Source organism: Barbatula barbatula (assembly GCF_947034865.1).
Source record: "Barbatula barbatula genome assembly, chromosome: 4".
NCBI classification, from domain to species: Eukaryota; Metazoa; Chordata; class Actinopteri; order Cypriniformes; family Nemacheilidae; genus Barbatula; species Barbatula barbatula.
In genome coordinates, this window is record NC_136768.1 from 8,239,015 (window position 1) to 8,257,964 (window position 18,950).

The following is an 18,950-nucleotide window of genomic DNA, read 5'->3' on the forward strand; positions in this document are numbered from 1 at the left end:
AAATCAATGCAGTGCTGTCGCAAGTGAAGCTTTCATCTGTATCATAAGTTTGAGGGCTCTTTAACATGTCTTATGAAGGTTTTGAGAAAAATATGAAATGCTGACTCCAGTGTGTCAGAGGTATGAGAAGTGGCACTGAAGACTGACTTGTTTGAGTGTTCTGACATTTCTTATGTGTTGCAGGAGACCTTCAATGGCCCTAGATCAAGAGCCCAGGGTGTTGACCTGCATGCGAATGGTGGTAAAGAGTGGAGGAGGAGCCTGAGCCAAGGAGTTGTTGCAGCACCAAGAGGAGGAGCCTGACCCCAGAAAGGAGGAGCCTGACACCAGGGAGGAGGAGCAGCACCTTGGAGGAGGTAAGTATAGTCAATAGGTGTGTTTGACTTCATGCGGCTTCGCAAGAACCGATTGGCAGATGACATCACATTACCGCAAGAGAGGGTTTTTAATTTCTCTCACTGTACTGATATGTCATCCGCTGATCGGTTCGAGCCGCGCCGCATGAAGAATGGAGGGGGGTGGTTCGGTAAAATATTTTTTTAGGGTAATTATTTTTTTTTTTCGCAAACAATATTGAGATTTGCCGCATAACCCCCTGTTTACACATTCCGGAATCTCGGGGAGACACACGCTCCGGTGTTTCCCCCCTTCTATGGGTACCCTTTTATGGAGTACGTACTTCACACATGGGTGAGCCACCCTGCATGTTACGGATTACGGCGAAGATGTGCAGGTCAGCCATCTGGCCTTGAACCCTGAACCTTCTGGTTCAGGGTCTGTGCTCATACCCTATGAGCCACTGAGACCTGCACACTTGAGACAGTTCTCCAGGCGTGTTCGTCTTGCGCTTTACATTTAGAAACATGGTGAAAATGTAGAACCATGCAACCTCTTAACAACCTGGCCTTGAACCCTGAACCACCTGATCCTCTGTCAGTGCTCTTACCACTGAGCCACTGGGACCTGCACACTTGAGACAGTTCTCCAGGCGTGTTCGTCTTGCGCTTTACATTTAGAAACGTGGTGAAAATGTAGAACCATGCAAACTCTTAACAACCTGGCCTTGAACCCCGAACCACCTGATCCTCTGTCAGTGCTCTTACCACTGAGCCACTGGGACCTACACACTTGAGACAGTTCTCCAGGCGTGTTCGTCTTGCGCTTTACATTTAGAAACATGGTGAAAATGCAGAAGCATGCAACCTCTTAACAACCTGGCCTTGAACCCTGAACCACCTGATCCTCTGTCAGTGCTCTTACCACTGAGCCACTGGGACCTGCACATTTGAGACAGTTCTCCAGGCGTGTTCGTCTTGTGCTTTACATTTAGAAACATGGTGAAAATGCAGAAGTATGCAACCTCTTAACAACCTGGCCTTGAACCCTGAACCAGCTGATCCTCTGTCAGTGCTCTTACCACTGAGCCACTGGGACCTGCACACTTGAGACAGTTCTCCAGGCGTGTTCGTCTTGCGCTTTACATTTAGAAACATGGTGAAAATGTAGAACCATGCAAACTCTTAACAACCTGGCCTTGAACCGCGAACCACCTGATCCTCTGTCAGTGCTCTTACCACTGAGCCACTGGGACCTACACACTTGAGACAGTTCTCCAGGCGTGTTCGTCTTGCGCTTTACGTTTTAGAGACATGGGGAAAATGCTGAAGCATGCGATCTCTTAACAACCTGGCATTGAACCCTGAACCACCTGATACTCTGTCAGTGCTCTTACCACTGAGCCACTGGGACCTGCACACTTGAGACAGTTCTCCAGGCGTGTTCGTCTTGCGCTTTACATTTAGAAACATGGTGAAAATGCAGAAGCATGTAACCTCTTAACAACCTGGCCTTGAACCCTGAACCACCTGATCTCTGTCAGTGCTCTTACCACTGAGCCACTGGGACCTACACACTTGAGACAGTTCTCCAGGCGTGTTCGTCCTGCGCTTTACCTTTTTTGAGACATGGTGAAAATGCAGAAGCATGCAACCTCTTAACAACCTGGCCTTGAACCCTGACCCACCTGATCCTCCGTCAGTGCTCTTACCACTAAGCCACTGGAACCTACACACTTGAGACAGTTCTCCAGGCGTGTTCGTCTTGCGCTTTACGTTTTAGAGACATGGGGAAAATGCTGAAGCATGCAATCTCTTAACAACCTGGCCTTGAACCCAGAACCACCTGATACTCTGTCATTGCTCTTACCACTGAGCCACTGGGACCTACACACTTGAGACAGTTCTCCAAGCGTGTTCGTCTTGCGCTTTACCTTTTAGAGACATGGTGAAAATGCTGAAGCATGCAATCTCTTAACAACCTGGCCTTGAACCCAGAACCACCTGATACTCTGTCATTGCTCTTACCACTGAGCCACTGGGACCTACACACTTGAGACAGTTCTCCAGGCGTGTTCGTCTTGCGCTTTACCTTTTAGAGACATGGTGAAAATGCTGAAGCATGCAATTTCTTAACAACCTAGCATTGAACCCTGAACCACCTGATCCTCTGTCAGTGCTCTTACCACTGAGCCACTGGGACCTGCACACTTGAGACAGTTCTCCAGGCGTGTTCGTCTTGCGCTTTACATTTAGAAACACGGTGAAAATGCAGAACCATGCAAACTCTTAACAACCTGGCCTTGAACCCTGAACCACCTGATCCTCTGTCAGTGCTCTTACCACTGAGCCACTGGGACCTGCACACTTGCAGTGATGTGACGACGTAAATGTTTGGTAACAATCCCTGTTTAATATTGGTAAAAAAAATGCTTTTGGGTTCAAACTTCAAGTTTCACGTTCAAAGCACGAAAGTTCTACCACTGAGCCACTGCGGTATTGGAGCGGCGACTTTACTTTTTTGGTAACAATCCCTTCCTTATTTAATATTCCTAAAGAACCTTAAATTAAGTGGGGTTCAAACCAGTACATACATGTGCAATGCACGAAAGTTCTAGGATTAAGCCACTGCAGCAGTGATGTGATGAAGTACATTTTTGGTAACAATCCCTGTTTAATATTGGTAAAAAAATGCTTTTGGGTTCAAACTTCAAGTTTCACGTTCAAAGCACGAAAATTCTACCACTAAGCCACTGTGGCATTGGAGCATCGACTTTACTTTTTTTTTTTAACAATCCCTTCATTGTCTCATATTCCTAAAGAACTTTAAATGTACGGGGGTTTGAACAACTGTCATGTACAATGCACGAGAGTTCAACCACTTAGCCCGTGGAGTGGAATTCTAGCCTTATGTTAGCAATGCTTCGCTGAGTTTACTGCACAATGTTGGGATTATGTTAAAAAAAATTAACCAGGACTTTCAAGCATCCTGTGCACACATCACAGTCAGTTTATATGTTTGTTCACCAACACCTTTATCTCTAATGCCTTCACACAGAGAACAGCTCCCCTAGGAGTTATGGGTTATGCACCATAATGTGAACTTAATGACCATTTAATTTGACAGATGTTTTATTACAGATATCATCAATTCTTGGGGACTTGCAGAATTAAACTTCCAGCACTGTGAAAATAGTTGTCAGGTACTTACGTGAATTTTGAAGGAGATTTGAAGGGTTTACTTTTTGTAAGCTCTTTCAGCACTGGTTTGCTGAATCCTTTTTTTAGTTAGTTTAAGGTTATTTTATGTTAAGAAAGAATCTGACTCAAAACAGGAATCTTGACACAAATTGTGGGTTTTGAACCCCTGAATCAAACAACTTACAATGTCTTTTTTTCTCCCAAGATTCAAAGCAAGACTTTGAGAACTTTAGATCAGTAAGTTTGCAGTGTTTTCTATGCTAAAACAGTCACCTTTTGTCTCACATATATTCAGATCCTATGATCTCTCTCTCTCTCAGTTGCAGGCTTAGTGTGATATAATAAAGATATACAAATGATCCAGTAGTGTATGCCGCTAGCACAGGATCGGGCATATAGTCACCTCTAACAAAATAGTGTACAAATAAAATGTTTATTAAACTTATATTTTTAAGCACATCTGATTAATCTAGAAGCTGAACATTTTAGAAAAACGGTTTGAGAATCAACACAACATTTTTATATCTGAAAGGTTTTGTTTATTAGCGTCTTTTGTTTGTGGACCATGAGAAGCTGAACATTATGAAGAGGACGTCTTCTGGATGTTCTTTTTCTTAGCCATCTCCGCCTGAATCTGTTCTGGAAACTGATGGATGTGATCTCGCACACATGGCAAGCAAAAGCGTTTGGTGTAGAACAAGCTGCAGTCCTAAAAATAACAAGTGACATGAGATATGATTTGAAACGTTATTTATTATTAAACATTAGAGCAATTGCTATTAAAAAGAAAGCACATACCGCTCCAACACACACCGTCTTGCTGCACAAGCTGCATTTGGATCCTAAAACCAGGAACTTTTCTCTGTCTGGACTGAAGGGGTCTTTCATGCCATAACATTCTTCCAAAAGGCTGTGTGACAAGCGAAGATCATATTCAAATGAAGAAGACCCAGTCACGTTTAGATTATTTTGGGTTGGTCGGTGTTATAAATTTAAGACGCAGAAAATAGCATGCAAAGCATATTAAGTTACTTTTAAGTTTTTATACTTACACTATCGCTCTCGTGTTTGGTGGCTTCTGTCCGTAAAAAGTATACGGACTAGATAATCCACAGAGTTTACATTTAAATACGCCCAGCGTGGATCCTTCGTTGAGGTCCATTCGTTTTAATGCTCATGTCTTGCAAACAAGCATACTTTGGTTTCATTAAAGCATCCTGTTTATTTTGAAAAAAATACGTTTTTTTGTGGAAACGCCATGTTGGTATAACGTCCCTACGGTGCGCAAAGAAGGACACACGTATAACATAATTTATGTAAATACCTACATTAGCCACAAGAGGGCGCCATCAGCGTAGTTAATTCACTCCGCACCACACATTCGTGTTCAACACTTATCTTTAAACTACATTCTCGTTAGGTTTAATGTAACGCTACATACTCCTTTTGAAATCCACAATTACTCCACAAAAATCCATATTTAAAAAAAAATATAAATTTAATGAAACAGAAATTAATTTATTACATTTTAACGATGATGATTAAAAGTGCATGTGTCAACAAGTTTGCTCTACCTGTAAAATATGTAAAGTAGTTTTTTTTTCTTTGATTTAACTACAAAAACATTCCTATAAACCAGTAGTTCACCAATCAAGCACAGTTTCTAAAAACAGATCTGATGTTTAGCATGTGGTCATATCCAAACTATCCTGATCAAAACAAACAGTAGGAAAATGCAGACATTCATCCCGAATATCACCATTTAGTTTCTAAAATACATTTTAAAGTCCATTTTTGTACTATAATATTACATTTGGAGTGCTATACAGTGTACAATAAAGTGTTTCATATTAAATGTTTTTTTTTTACAAAGGATGAGCATTTCAAACGAGGTAACAAACAATATGATTTCCATGGCTTTTTGTACATCTTAAATTCTAACATTAAAATATGATATATATTACATTACAAACTGCACAGTTTTCAGAACAGTAGCACTGCTATAAAACCTCTCTATGTTTTTCTAGCAGTTTCTAAAACCTGGTTTATTTGATAGAGGCAGTGATGTGCATGACTTTGTGGTGTTAATCTTCATTAACCACACCTAAAGGGGGCTTCCTGTGCACTATATGGTATGCTGTCTAGTGCACTTTCCTAGTAAATTGTGGGCAGTGTCCTTATAAAGGTCAGTGTATTAATAATGAGCAGAAACCCATGAAGGTTTCCATGAGGCAAAGCAGCTGTGCACCCCAAGGACTTCCTCACCAGACCCTCATTGTCTGAAACCAGGTCTGTAATCCACCTACTCAAAGATTTCCTTTATCTCATATCCAGACGAAATAGGAACGTTCCTGAGAACTGCAGATGGAGTCATCAGCCAGATGGGGCAGAGATCCAGAGCTCAGTACATATCTCTATAGATCTCCTGCAGCAGCGGATGAAGCGATGCGTCCTCCGTATTCTTGATTTCCAGGACCAGTTCAGCGTGCTCCGTCACAAGTTGACGCAAGTCGGCCAGTTTCTGTAGCAGCTTGGGAAAGATTAATGCATTATCAGGGTGATTCACCGACAGATGGAGCTGTAGAGCCTGAACTACGCTCTCCTGTATGGCCTCGATCTGTGACACGTTGCTCAGCCCCGGACGGTCTGTAGATAAAAGACATAATGTAAATAAAAATGTCCAAAAATATATATTAAATGTGTTTTCTGGGATATTTTGCTAATAAAATCTATTTTTGGCATATCGGTTAAGGAAAAAGCAGCCCCTGCTGTTTGTGGAACCATTTGAGTTTCAGGTCACTGCAGCAAAGTCTCACTTACAGCGGCTCCTGGAGTCGACAGGGAAGGAAACTTTGGGTATTTTCTCAAGCCCTCAGGAGAAAAACTACCCAACTCAGTCTGACCATCATTATATAATGTCTTTCAAAAGCTGCTGGACTCCAGAGGTAGCAGAAAATGAAAAGTGTGCCGCAACTAGCCTACTTACTGTTAATGTCTTAAAATGGATAGTTTGCCCAAAAATGAAATTTCCTCATCACTTATGCACCCTCATGTCATTACAAACCTGTATGACTTTCTCTCTTCTCCAGAACACCAAAGATATTTTGAAGAATGTTAGTAATCTAACAACATTGACCCCCATTGACACGAATCCACTGAGGCATTTCTCAAAATATCTTCTTTTACCAAGAGTCTTATACAGATCTTGAACTACATGGGGGTGAATAAATGATGACAGAATTTTGTATTTTTGGTTAACCTATCCCTTTAAATTCATCTCACCTCCACAGCAGATAATAGCCGCCACAAACAGTGCCAGGTCGCTGTCGTCAAGCTCTAATGTGTTGAACTTCATGGCGAACTGAAATTTAGGCTCCATCATGTCACTGAAGGGTCTGCGCAGGCTCTTGAGAAACTCCCGAGTGATAAAGCCACTTCCCCGAGCTACCAGCAGCCCATCCTTGTTCATGCAAGATGCCAACAGTGTAAAAAGTGCCTCGTACACGCCGTACTTCAGCAGCGTGACCTGGTCATTGAGGTCCAGGGTGGCAAATCCAGGCACGGCTTTGGCAAACTCTGTCAGCTCCGTGACCGTCTCTACCGAGGCATATTGACAGAAGAGAAACAGCCGAGCTTCCACTTCTCTCTCCTGCAGATCTGAGGTGTCGCAGACTGTCATGTTACCCAGCAGTTGGGTGACCAGAGTCTGCTCGCCATGCCGGAGGGTGTCTAGGTCATGGATGACAAAGGGCTTAAATGAAGGACAGAGGAAACAGAGTCAGCATAAACTTATGTTTGATTTAAAAAGAAGAAAACAGAAAAACCTTTGGACAAATGCACTGCAAAAAACAACAACGAAGAAACAGATTTTGTAGCATGTTTTAAAACAATAACTTAGTTTAGTTCGTAGCGTTAGTAGTTAGTTATTGCCCAGCATCACTCTCACTCACCGGAGTGCTGGTCTTTCCCGTGAGAAAGACACGGGCTTTGGCTTTGTTCATGTGGAATTGTTTGAGGTAGGCTTCATGAATCAGCCTGACCAGACTCTTGGCATCAGGCTGCCGAGTCTCGTGTTCCTCCTTCCTGTCGATCACCTGCTCTGCTCTCAGCCTCTGTTTCTCAGACTGAGGCATACGCCCGAAACGAATGGCTGCGAGACACAAACACACATACGGTAGTACTAATGAAAGCACAGATACCTAAGCTTACGTACAGTATGTGTGTTGTATGATGTATGTTTCCGTCCGTCACCATTACAGGGTCATTACATCATCACACTGCCACACCATCAACATCTGGACAAAGTTCAGGAGATGGTGGGGTGGTGTGATATGATGTAAATCTGTCCCTTGTGTGTGGGGGGGGGGAGTTGGGGAGGGGGGGGGTTGCAGTAGATTACCCTACCACAGACACAACATGATATTAGCTCATGCCGACAGAAAGGACTACAGGTCAAAGTCCTGACAGGAGCATACCACAGTGTTATCAAGTTCATCCTGCATATTTAAAAAAAAAAAACATACAGACAGGTCATGATGACAAAACTTAAATTGCAAGTTTTTCCAAGAAAGTTTTCGAACGGGTTTGCTGTCATTGATGGTATGTAAACAATAAACAATATAAAACAATTAAACATCTTGAATCATCAAACCATAACGTTTTTTTAAAGATTTTATCAAATGTCTGTTTTGATGTTTTGAATGCAGCGATAAACTGGACGCACTAATAGATGTTATTGCATTAATTTATTTATTACACTGTTTACACAAACATACGAATTTAGACATAGTGGTGGTAAGTAAAACATTTCTATAGTTTATGTGATAAACTACACCCGTGTTTACTCTGCTAGGACACTTCATACATTCACTAAAATGACCTTGGGACCAGAGGGTTAAAGGGCATTTGCTTTACATTTTTTTCTAATGCAATAAAACAACACTTTCAGTGCGACTTAAGGGTCCAGATTCTTTTCATGCAAGTATTCTAAAGAACACTTACCATTGTGGGACATTCCCACCGCAAGGCACTTATGGAAACGGCAATACTGGCACTTGTTGCGGTTCTTTTTCTGAATCCTGCACCTCCGTACACACTTGTCATACTCCAGTTTGAGTCGAATGGTTCTCCTGAAGAACCCCTGTGAAATATAACAAAATATTTAATAAAATCCCTGTGAAATGTTCAAATGAAATGCGGTGGAGACTGGAATCGAAATTATATAACGTCATAATGTAAACATATAACTAAGGAATTTAATCCCAGCAGCCTATAGAGAGTGGAACCTTAGAACATTACACACCTTAGTAAAGACGTCTTGATAAACGTCTTTGCTAATTGCAAGTGTGATAAGATTAAGATACGACACTTGCTCTCTTAACCAACACGCAGGTGAGGCTGTATTGTGACAGCGGGACAATCATATTTATTTTACAGTGTACATCTGCCAACAAATATAGCTTGATGTAGCACACGCACGCTCCATTACTAGTTTCATACCTTAATACTATGTGATGTGTAAACCATATTCTCATTGCAATGCTTTGTACTTTTAAAGACAGTACTGAGATATTAATGTTAAATATATTAATTATAAAAAGCTATAACTGTAATTTTTGGATACAACATTTAAGCAACTGTTCTTTGATAAGATGGAATCAAGATAACAGCATTAGACTTCTAACAATATTACTGTTTACAACAACAGACTAGAACTGGATGGATTCTTAGGAGCAAGTCATGTAAGAATGACAGAAATCTTCTTTAAAATAACCTCTGCACTCTCAGGACACAGTGGACAGGACTTGCTGCCCTGTCATCCAAGTCTGGTATGTGTGGCAGGGGTCACAGTTACAGCACAGACCAAAAATAATCCCGTGTGGACAAGCACAACACGTGACAGTCAGTGGAAACTGGTGTGAGACTACAGTTTGGTCTCATGATTTAACGTCACACAGCCCCTGTGCTAAAAACAGCTCCAATGACGCACCTCTACACACCGAACATTCCAGACGATAAAAACCCAAATACCAATCAAGGGCAGACAAACTTTCCAAAAATATCTTATGGGCTATTACTTACTTATTTACTTAAAATCTAGGAAAATATTTGCATGCTGCAAAATGAAAAACAGACAGACAAATGTAAAATGACGGTTTTAATATTGAGGTCAAATTAAATATAAAAATGTTTCATTTTGCCCAACTAGCAGTTTTAAAAAAGTTTGAAAATGTAGTTTATCTGTCTGAGAGTGAAACTCCTATGTGATGCAACATAATCACAACAAATCAGATTACATTTATGTTTAATAAACATCTATGTGGACCGGGATTATGGAGCAATGAGATTCCATGATGGTGGGGTAACCGAGTTCAACACCACAGAAAAACAAACCAAGTGACTGATGTGTTGAGGTTGTCACTGGTTAGGACAAAAAGACTGGATTTACAATGGGGTTAAACTGGTTTATCGTTTAACACCTTAAGGTGCGTCAGGTTAAACCAAATGAATATAAAACTTGAACCAGTGACCCACATGAACCGAGGTCCCGACACAGTCTGCTTTGGCATTTTAGGAATACTACTGTTTGGTATAGTTTCAATTGATTTAAAACGTAACCTGACTATAACTACGGGTCCTCCAAACCTACGGGTTCGTCAAGACAAAATGTTTATTTTAAAGCTCCGCAAAAGTTTTATATGTGAAAGTGTGGTAAACCACATTGGCAATAAACCTGTAACTGTCCCGTTTGAATTGCACCCTAAGGGGTGCCAACGGTCACAGTCTTTTCCTGTTAGAGGAAAAACACATGGCAATAACTGGCCTGGTTGTAGTCATCTTTATGGTAAGTAAAAACGGACATGACCCAGGCTTAAGTCAGCTGGGGTGTGATGTGTGTTTCCCTAGATACGCACTAAGCCTCTGCTGACAAATTTGATGTGCGGTGTGTCCGGCAACAGCCTTTGAATGTTTCAGCTGATATGTATGAAGAAGAAATTTGCCTTAGGGTCTTTATGCAAAAGCACATGATTTGCTTTCCACTGACCAAGACGTGTGTGTTCGAGTGGTTTCTTTCCGATGTTTGGTTTAAGTATAACTGGCAACATTACATTCACATGCTGTGTGCACCAATGCCAAGCAGAAGAAAGGTGAGAGCGTTTTGGCAAGAAGGGAAGAATTTTCCACTGTGTGCATGTGTGCGCTTACCTTGCACCCTTCGCAGGCATGCACTCCGTAGTGGAAACCCGATGCACGGTCCGCGCAGACCCGACACTCGAGGGTGAGAGAGCCGGAGTTTTCATCCTGGGCAGGGTTGGTTGATAATACGTCTGAGGCTGGACTGGAAGCCGGAGTTAAGAAATCTAGAAGACAAATCATTTGTATTAATATGACATTAATATAACATTCAAGATGAACTTACATTACCAGTCTATAGAGTTAAGATACATCAACGTTTTTATAGTTAACTAAGACTAAAATGTGAAAAGATTTCTTGAAATCAAATAAAATATTGGCCTCAATATTTTCAGAAAAACTTAATGAAAAGGAGAAATGTTGCCATAACTGAATATAGCATTATAAAAAATAAACAGAAAATAAATAACACAATTATAAAAGCTCATGTCAAACATTTTACAAATTAAACTAAAAAATTATTCTTTTTAATTCAGTTGTAGTTATTTTTAATTAATTAATAATTGACCAAAACTACAAATATAAAAATGTAAGTGAATTAATATTCATAGTAATATGAATAGAATTACAATAAAACTGTAAACAAAGTCCACCTGTTTGGCTGCTAATCATTCTCAAGACATTCATACATAAACATAATTTCCTTTGATTTGTTGGAGTATATAAAATTGTATAAATAAATAAAATAAAAACTTGATGCAATAATCCCAGCATTAGGGTTTAGTGTCGAATCCAGATTGGTTTGAATTTGGGCAGTGTATGTGTCTACATGTGATCTACCTAGACCAGTGTCAGAGCTCTGGAAATCCAGCATGTGAAGTGAGCTGAGAGTATCTTCACTGAGAGACTGAGAGATCTCCTCTAGATCCTGTATGTCACCAATGAGCTCGCCGCATAACGGGCTGTCCAGCATCGTATTGCCCAGTGGGGATAAAGGACTGTACAGACTCGGCATATCTACCATGGTGCTGGACCACGGCAAGCTTTGAATCAATCATCAGTCTGCTAAGATAAAGAACGAAGAAAGAAATGACTGATTAATTTTAATTGACTGTAATATTCTATTTGTAGATAACAGTGGGAAAGCTTATACTGTATATCGGCCTGGTTGATAGTTTTGACATTATCTTATCGCCCATTAAATGTCCGATTAACATAAGTGGATCTCTTGCTAAACCAACTGCCATAAAAAAATGTTTTATTAGTTTGTATGTTCTGCTATTGGCTGAACTAACAGGGGGGAGTCCTGCCCCAAACTCACGCCATTGGTTGACCCTCACCCTAAAAATAATGTACTTAAAAAGGTCATGTTAATCTGTTATAGGAGAAAATATGATAATTCAGCAATTTCACGCACATCTTATTTACTACCATTAATTTGTAATTAACTGTGTGCACAGGGTGTATTAGCCACCGATATTATCATTGGCCACCCTCTTCTGTACATACCAATCTGAATGAACTATTAACACTTCAATTTGTAGTATGCACTATTTTGTATTTGCACTACAGACTAAGCATGTATTTATTATGCACTTGCAACCTGGACTCTGTAAAACAGTGACGAGAGGAGCTTGTTTAACACATGGCATCAAAAGCTGTTGCCACAGGTGACAGGAACAGTTATCACTATGTATGCAAGCAAAACGCCTGTTTCATGTTTTATCACGATAAAAAGATCTCCCACCATGTGAACTCTGGAGTATGTTACATTAACAAAGTCTGGCCAAAGTGCAGGTGCCAGCAGGGGCGATATGAAAAAGTGGTTCTGGTTTTGCTCTTATGGTACTAAAAGCATTTAAGGATTTATCTAGAATAACACAGATTAGACTGGTTGTCAGGGTGTTGCTACGGCAAACATAATGGGGTGGTTTCCTGGACAGGGCTTAAGACTAGTCCTAGACTAAAATAAATGTTAGAGCTGTCTAACCGAAAGTAAAGCATTTTTGTAAGGCATGCTTTTTAAAACTGCTTAAATTTCCTAATTTGACTAAGGCCTAGTCCTGGATGAAGCTAATCCCTGACCCGGGATACCACCCTAATATGTCTGATCCGTTAAACACGCACAGAAGCATTTATTTGCATCATGCAAACAGTGCATGATACTTGCTAATACAACAAAATAATTACAAAATGTTTCAAATCAGAAATAAATATATAGAATCAAGTTTTTAATAACATCTAAAGATCAAAAGTTTATAGTCTCCGTGCAAAGACTGCTCTAAAGGTACAATATGCAACTTATCGTAGACATTATTTTAACCAAATTCTAAGGCAACACAGTGTCTCCCCTTGATGCATTAGGCAACCTAGAATGCACCGCAACACGTGAGGAATTGAATCCCAAAGGTGAATGCAAGCCAACTGGTCAGCAGATTTGTACCGATTTTTGTATTTATTCACACACATCGCCAGACGCATCCACCAAGAGCACTGCTGAGCACCAGATAATGATCCTCTACAATAGAATTAACTACTCTAATGGTTTCAGCCTCTCTCCGGGGAATTTTTATTGCAGCTCGAGGGGTCTTGTGGACAACGGTTCAAATGGCATTCCACTCAACCCCTTAATTTCTTACAGCGGTAATGCTAACCAATGCCAGACTCAGCATTCAAAACCTTCTGCAATGGATCACTAGATTTTGGAAGTAACCATACACTTGACCCTCAAGCAACATGCTGAGCCAAACAAACAAACCCAGTTCCCCCTCTTGCTGTAATGTTAGACACCCAAAAGACAACCAAGTTTCCAACACCAGAATTAAGTGGATCCAAAGTTTGATTAGATAAAATCCCCAAACTTATCACTGACTTCGACCACTGACGGTCAACAAAGCCCCTCCTTCTGTCGCAAATCAGCACTTGGCAGAGAATCCTCGTTTCCAACGCCGTCTGCGACGGGAATCTGTCCTGCTTTCAAAAATACCTGATCCTGATTCGCCACGAAACAGATCGGCAGAAATCCTACCCAGCTGTTAACATCTGGTCGTCTCCAGCTGTTGAGGCTATCTGAAACATGAGCTGAAGAGATTCTTCAGTCGGCACTCAACAGACTTGCTCTCAGTGCAACTCTGAGTCTTCCAGTGACAAGACATGCACGGACAAGCGTAGCAATGAGCGTTCCTATTGGAGAAATACACGGTGTGTCACATTGACTGTACATTAGTGAGTGGCTGGCATCGATGCTGCATTTGTGTGTCATGTATTAGGTAGGGCTGGGATCAACGTATTGAGATTGTGGCGACATTCAAATCATGGCATAACATTATTAGTATATATTTAAAGAAATCACAGTTATGGTGTATGCTAAACCAACACCACAAAACCAATATTATCACACCATCAGTGACTTAGATATTGATATAATATCATAAAGTCCCTTCTGGTTTCAATCTCTAGTATTAGAGCGAAAAGGAAATGAAGTTACTAAATGTTTTCAGTGTGTAAACACAGGCACACATGACTTCAGCCTTATGATACAACACTGGGGCCAAATGAAGTGATGCCAGTTTCTCCTGTAAAGGAAACATGCCCAGCAAAACTGGAAGGATGTGGCCTACGTGCTAAAGAAAGGTTCGGTTGTGGAGGGTCACAGCTGACAAGACTGCGAAACTGATACAGGCTGATCAACCCCCCACATACACACTCACTCCCATGTTGTTCTTGACTGGCTGTCCAGACTGACCGTGCAGAAACAATACAGCAGGGGTACGTCAGAAATTAACAACGATGACAAGAGCACAATGTTTAAATGCAGTTTCACCTGTAGCCTCAAATAAACCCGGATAAGTTTATAACAGAGAACATTTCCTACCCGAACGATCCAGGACAATCACATCGATTGGGTTACTCATCATTATTTTTCACACTGTGCGCTATACACAACCGGCTTGGACTGAACTCAGCACTGCATAAGGAAGCAGATGTAAGCACAGAGGTCTGTGTATAGTACTTTTCCACTGCCTGCAAGAAATGATGAAGCGTTACCTCTGCACTCCCAGTGGAGACAGTATATCTCAAGTAGAATGATTAATCTGTGACCACATGCCGGTTGTTTTAGAGCAAGGATGAAAAGAAATATTGATTTCAGGGATGATAAAACGAAAGACTTCTTGTAAACTTCAAATGCAAAACTGAATGGTCTTCCCCAGATCGAATGTGCGGCAAGAAAAATAAAGACAAGTCCATCAGCTGAATAGTGGCATTTGCTCACAAGTCAAGGCCATAAACGTGTTGGAAAAACCAGGTACAACAAAAGCACCACAAAGTCAGTTTAATATGATAAGGAAAACAACAGAGAAATACTTTACCCCTCGAAATGGCCAAGAACACATTTGGAGGCCTTTATTCGAAGCAGACAACACAGGGGCAAATTATGTTAAAGTCAGCACCCAAGCAAGGAGAAAAGTAGAATGAAATCAATGCTTACCGGATCACAATCCACCGTTCTCTTCCACCAGCTGCCAATAAATACATGCACGCTTTCCAGGGCCAAAGTCCAAGTCCACACACACACCCTGCATGCCTGCTTCTCTCCGCTGTTTTGGCATTAAACCATCAAATGGACGCAGACGTGAACGGAACTCATCAGATAAGAGAACGTTAATCTTAGGATGGATAAAGTTATAAACAAGACAATGAGGAGGAATTTTTTCTTCACACACCCAAGAAACATCCCGTCTGTTCATCGCATTCATCAAACAGAAAGGTTACTCTAAACTCGTCCACCTCTATAGTTCTATATCAACCTTGATTAGTTAAGTGATTCAAGGACATGAAACGACTCTTCTAATTCTTTCAAATAAATTATATAAAATTACATAAAGTAGTATTATTAACTGACCTAAGCATAACATATGTGAGAATTATTAATTAAAGTTAGACTTTAAATGTTGATGTCACTATTGCACACGCATTTTTATTTGAATGACATCAGAAGTTACTGAAGAAATTTAATTTATGCCTTACTTTACTTTTTCAAGGGTTAGTAATTAAATTACAGTAACTAATTACTCGGTAACTAGTTCCATCCAACACTGCTGTCTGACCGCTTCTCAATCAATCTGTAAATGTAGCCATGGCCTAAAGTTTGCGAAGTTACAATAAATAAAGCGTTACATACAATGTGACGTAATACCCTCTATAGATGATAAATTATATCTACTAAAGTCATATAAGTATTTTAACACACTCGATGACGTCACGAAGCGTTATTAAAATTTGATTCCCCTTTTAACAACTTGCATTACAGAACAGAATGGACCACGAGACACTGTAGTTCAGGGCCGGATTGGGACTCATTTTCAGCCCTGGAGTTTCATGCCTTAGACCGGCCCACTTTAGTTTACGACTGACTATATTAAAATAATGATAATTAAAACCTAAGTCTGCAATAGCGCACTGTTCTCTACAGCCTTGAATTCATTGTCATTCAGTGAAAATACAGTAGCCTAAGTTTTGCTTCACAGTGAAGATTTATGAGAACAGTAAATAGCCGGACAGTATCAGAATCTATTTTCTTTAAGAATTAGTGTTCATAAATATCCAAACATTGAAATAAGGAAAAATATATAAATTACAAAAGATTAAAATAAAATGTATTGCACTGTCTAATGACACTATAATTTATTTTAATGAAACGTCTGTTTTACAACTTCAAATATTTTTTACAAATATGAGAACATTAATTAAATAATAAAACTATTTGACTGTTATATGACTTTTTTTCACAATGATTTCTAATGATCGTTTCATCTCTTTTTCCTCTGCATAAGTGTAGCTTCAAGGAAACATGGACAACCCTAAAACATTAATTAACGCGGGCTTCGAACCGACGTCGGTCCGAATGTGGGACGGGTGCTCTAACAATGAGCTAGCTTGCACCTATTGAGACATGTGAATTGTTTGCGCACAACTTTGTTTTGCACGGCCGCTAGCATCTTGCAATGCTCCTATTCCTAAATACCTTAACGTTAGCTTACCGGCCGTCTCGTCGTCTTCATTTGTTTTGAGAAAAAATGTGGTCGGCTTAGAACATTTGGCCGCGTCAGTTTCCAGAGCTTTCTTCCTTTTTATTCTGGCCTTTTCAGCGCCGCCTTTGCGCTTTCTGTCATCCATTTTTATTTCTGACGGTTTTTAATTTTGAGCAACTTGCAGTGGCGCTGTCGGGGGCGGGGCCAGGGAGTCAAAAGATAATCACGTCATCATTAACCTGCAGGCTGCGCTCTGAGTTGGGCTGCGAATAAATATGAAATAAAAAAGAGTGGGGCTGCGATAAAATAATAAATAAAAAGATTAGGGCTGCTTTGAGTGAAGGCAGCCTAGGGAAAGCCACATTTCAACCGTGCCATGACAATACCGGGCCGGCCCTCGCGGCCAAAAAAACTGACCGGCCCACCGGGAATTCTCCCGGTGCTCCCGATTAGCCAATCCGGGGCTGCTGTAGTTACATGCAGGCCAAAACCATTCGTTGGATGAACTGAATCTTTTGCACATTATGGATTTGCAGAAAAACTTCAGACTTTAATTCTTCATCTTTCTATCACCAGGGACTGTATAATATTAGACTATTTATACAAGTAACTGCATGCCTAAAAAGGAATGTAACTATAACACCATTACAAGATGCATTTATAAAATATAAATGACATATGATTGACAAAACACAGTTATAATGTATTTAACTTGATGCAACGTTAAAATATCATTGCGTCTTTTTCGTTGCTAATCATAAGGCAGGAAAACAAAAACCTGATCCAACCGCAACGACAAACACAAGCGCTAAACGTTTGCACCAGAATAAAAAGCAACTATACTAAATAAGGAAAAAACCCACTAACTTTCTCACTAAAATCGATACACGAGTACAATAAATGTAAGGTAACGTTAGTGATATAAATCTGCTTTATGAGGCCGGAAATAGCACAGACATCTGTCTCTTACGTGAATGTTTACGTGCTTGAGTTTGAACCGCACGACTACAGTGCTTACGGCCATAAAACCGAACCAAACATGATTATAACACCACACAAGCGCATTGTTTACAAAAGTGGCGCGTCTACCTCCCAATCCCAGGCCGCCGTGCATAAACACACGGGCTTTGACACTGTCAAGACTCAGATCGGCTGAAGTACTCCTTAAACGTCCTTTTAAAAATTCACCGCAACCGCTGCTGTCAAAAAGTTACGAGATGTCCCGTTCCGGGTACGAAAGTGCACACCCCCGACACACCTATAGCTTCAGCCAATCAGTGGAGAGTTTAGGAGGCGAGGCCACGCCCGCAGTCAATTTAAGATTGAGTTGCTGGGCAACGCGCCTCGTTGCGAGGAGCGACGCAGATTCTTTATATTCGCGTTAGAATGACCTAAATGCACCTGCCTTGGTTTGTTTTTGTTGTATTTGGCAGCAGGATCGAGACCATATAATACCGCCTTGTAATTATTATGACACGTATTATCTAGTAACGCATTTGATATTTCAGATTTCAGATTGAAAATCACCCTGGTGACTGATTCAGTGATAACGTTTTATCGCCCCCGCTCACAATAAACTGCATCTGCTACCACCTAGTGGTGACACTCTGCCATTCACCCCAGGATTTTGCACGCTCCGTTGAATTAATATACAAAAAGTAGTGTTATTTGATTAGTGACATCTAAAAATATATAATAAGCATGCAATGTACTTTTCTTTATAATAACCACTTATTAAACAACATTATTGTATTGTGTTAGTTGACGTAAACTGCTCTGGCATACGTTTAAGTTGACTTAATAGTGGGGAAAAATAAAGGTTCTTGTGAAGTTTCTTATAAAACGTATGTATGCGTGTGTAACACTAAATATAACAACAACAGTTACTTCTGCAATTCTTCAGTTAACACCGATATAATATACATATATATCACCTGTCTTTAGAAACAAGTTTTCAATGTGACCTTGTGTGTGATTCTTCACATTTGTGCTCCTCCCATGTTATTATAACTTGTAAGTACCGGTCTTTGGGGCTCCTGTGGACACCTGCCAGCTTGTGCCCATAAATTGTGCAGCAGTGAAAGGCCAGTCTGCCTACAGCCTTTTAGCTCTTAAAAACAGCTAATGGCTGTCTGGGGGCTGCGGTCATGTTTTATTTACAATAGATACAACCCTTTCTTTAGTATGGGAAAGTTCTACACTGCATCTTTTATAAATAGCAAACACAAACAACACAACTAGTTTAGTA

The 18,950-nt window shown here is 40.5% G+C and overlaps 1 protein-coding gene across 10 annotated transcripts; it reads right to left on the bottom strand.

Moving 5' to 3' along the window:
* Positions 1-4,713: 4,713 nt before the first annotated feature.
* Positions 4,714-17,937, bottom strand: LOC306893033 (peroxisome proliferator-activated receptor alpha-like). Of its 10 annotated transcripts, none has more exons than XM_079454500.1 (7): positions 17,792-17,937; positions 11,511-11,735; positions 10,743-10,897; positions 8,538-8,676; positions 7,487-7,686; positions 6,819-7,287; positions 4,718-6,182 (listed from the first exon to the last, which is right to left on the bottom strand). In XM_079454500.1, the coding sequence occupies exons 2-7, from the start codon at positions 11,692-11,694 to the stop codon at positions 5,938-5,940; spliced, it is 1,392 nt and encodes a 463-aa protein (XP_079310626.1). In that variant the 5' UTR covers positions 11,695-11,735; positions 17,792-17,937; the 3' UTR covers positions 4,718-5,937. The 10 variants fall into 10 exon arrangements, with proteins under 10 accessions (XP_079310619.1, XP_079310626.1, XP_079310627.1 ...); XM_079454501.1 differs by lacking the exon at positions 17,792-17,937 and adding an exon at positions 16,712-16,857; XM_079454499.1 differs by lacking the exon at positions 17,792-17,937 and adding an exon at positions 15,160-16,705.
* Between the last annotated feature and the right edge of the window lie 1,013 nt (positions 17,938-18,950).

Bases quoted from the DNA above. Each gene is read 5' to 3' on its own strand.
- LOC306893033 (XM_079454500.1), bottom strand. From the start codon at position 11,694: ATGGTAGATATGCCGAGTCTGTACAGTCCTTTATCCCCACTGGGCAAT. The intron at 10,898-11,510 runs GTAGATCACATG...TTTGTCTTCTAG, and splicing joins GAGCTCTGACACTGGTCTAG to ATTTCTTAACTCCGGCTTCC. The intron at 8,677-10,742 runs GTAAGCGCACAC...TATATTTCACAG, and splicing joins ATGCCTGCGAAGGGTGCAAG to GGGTTCTTCAGGAGAACCAT.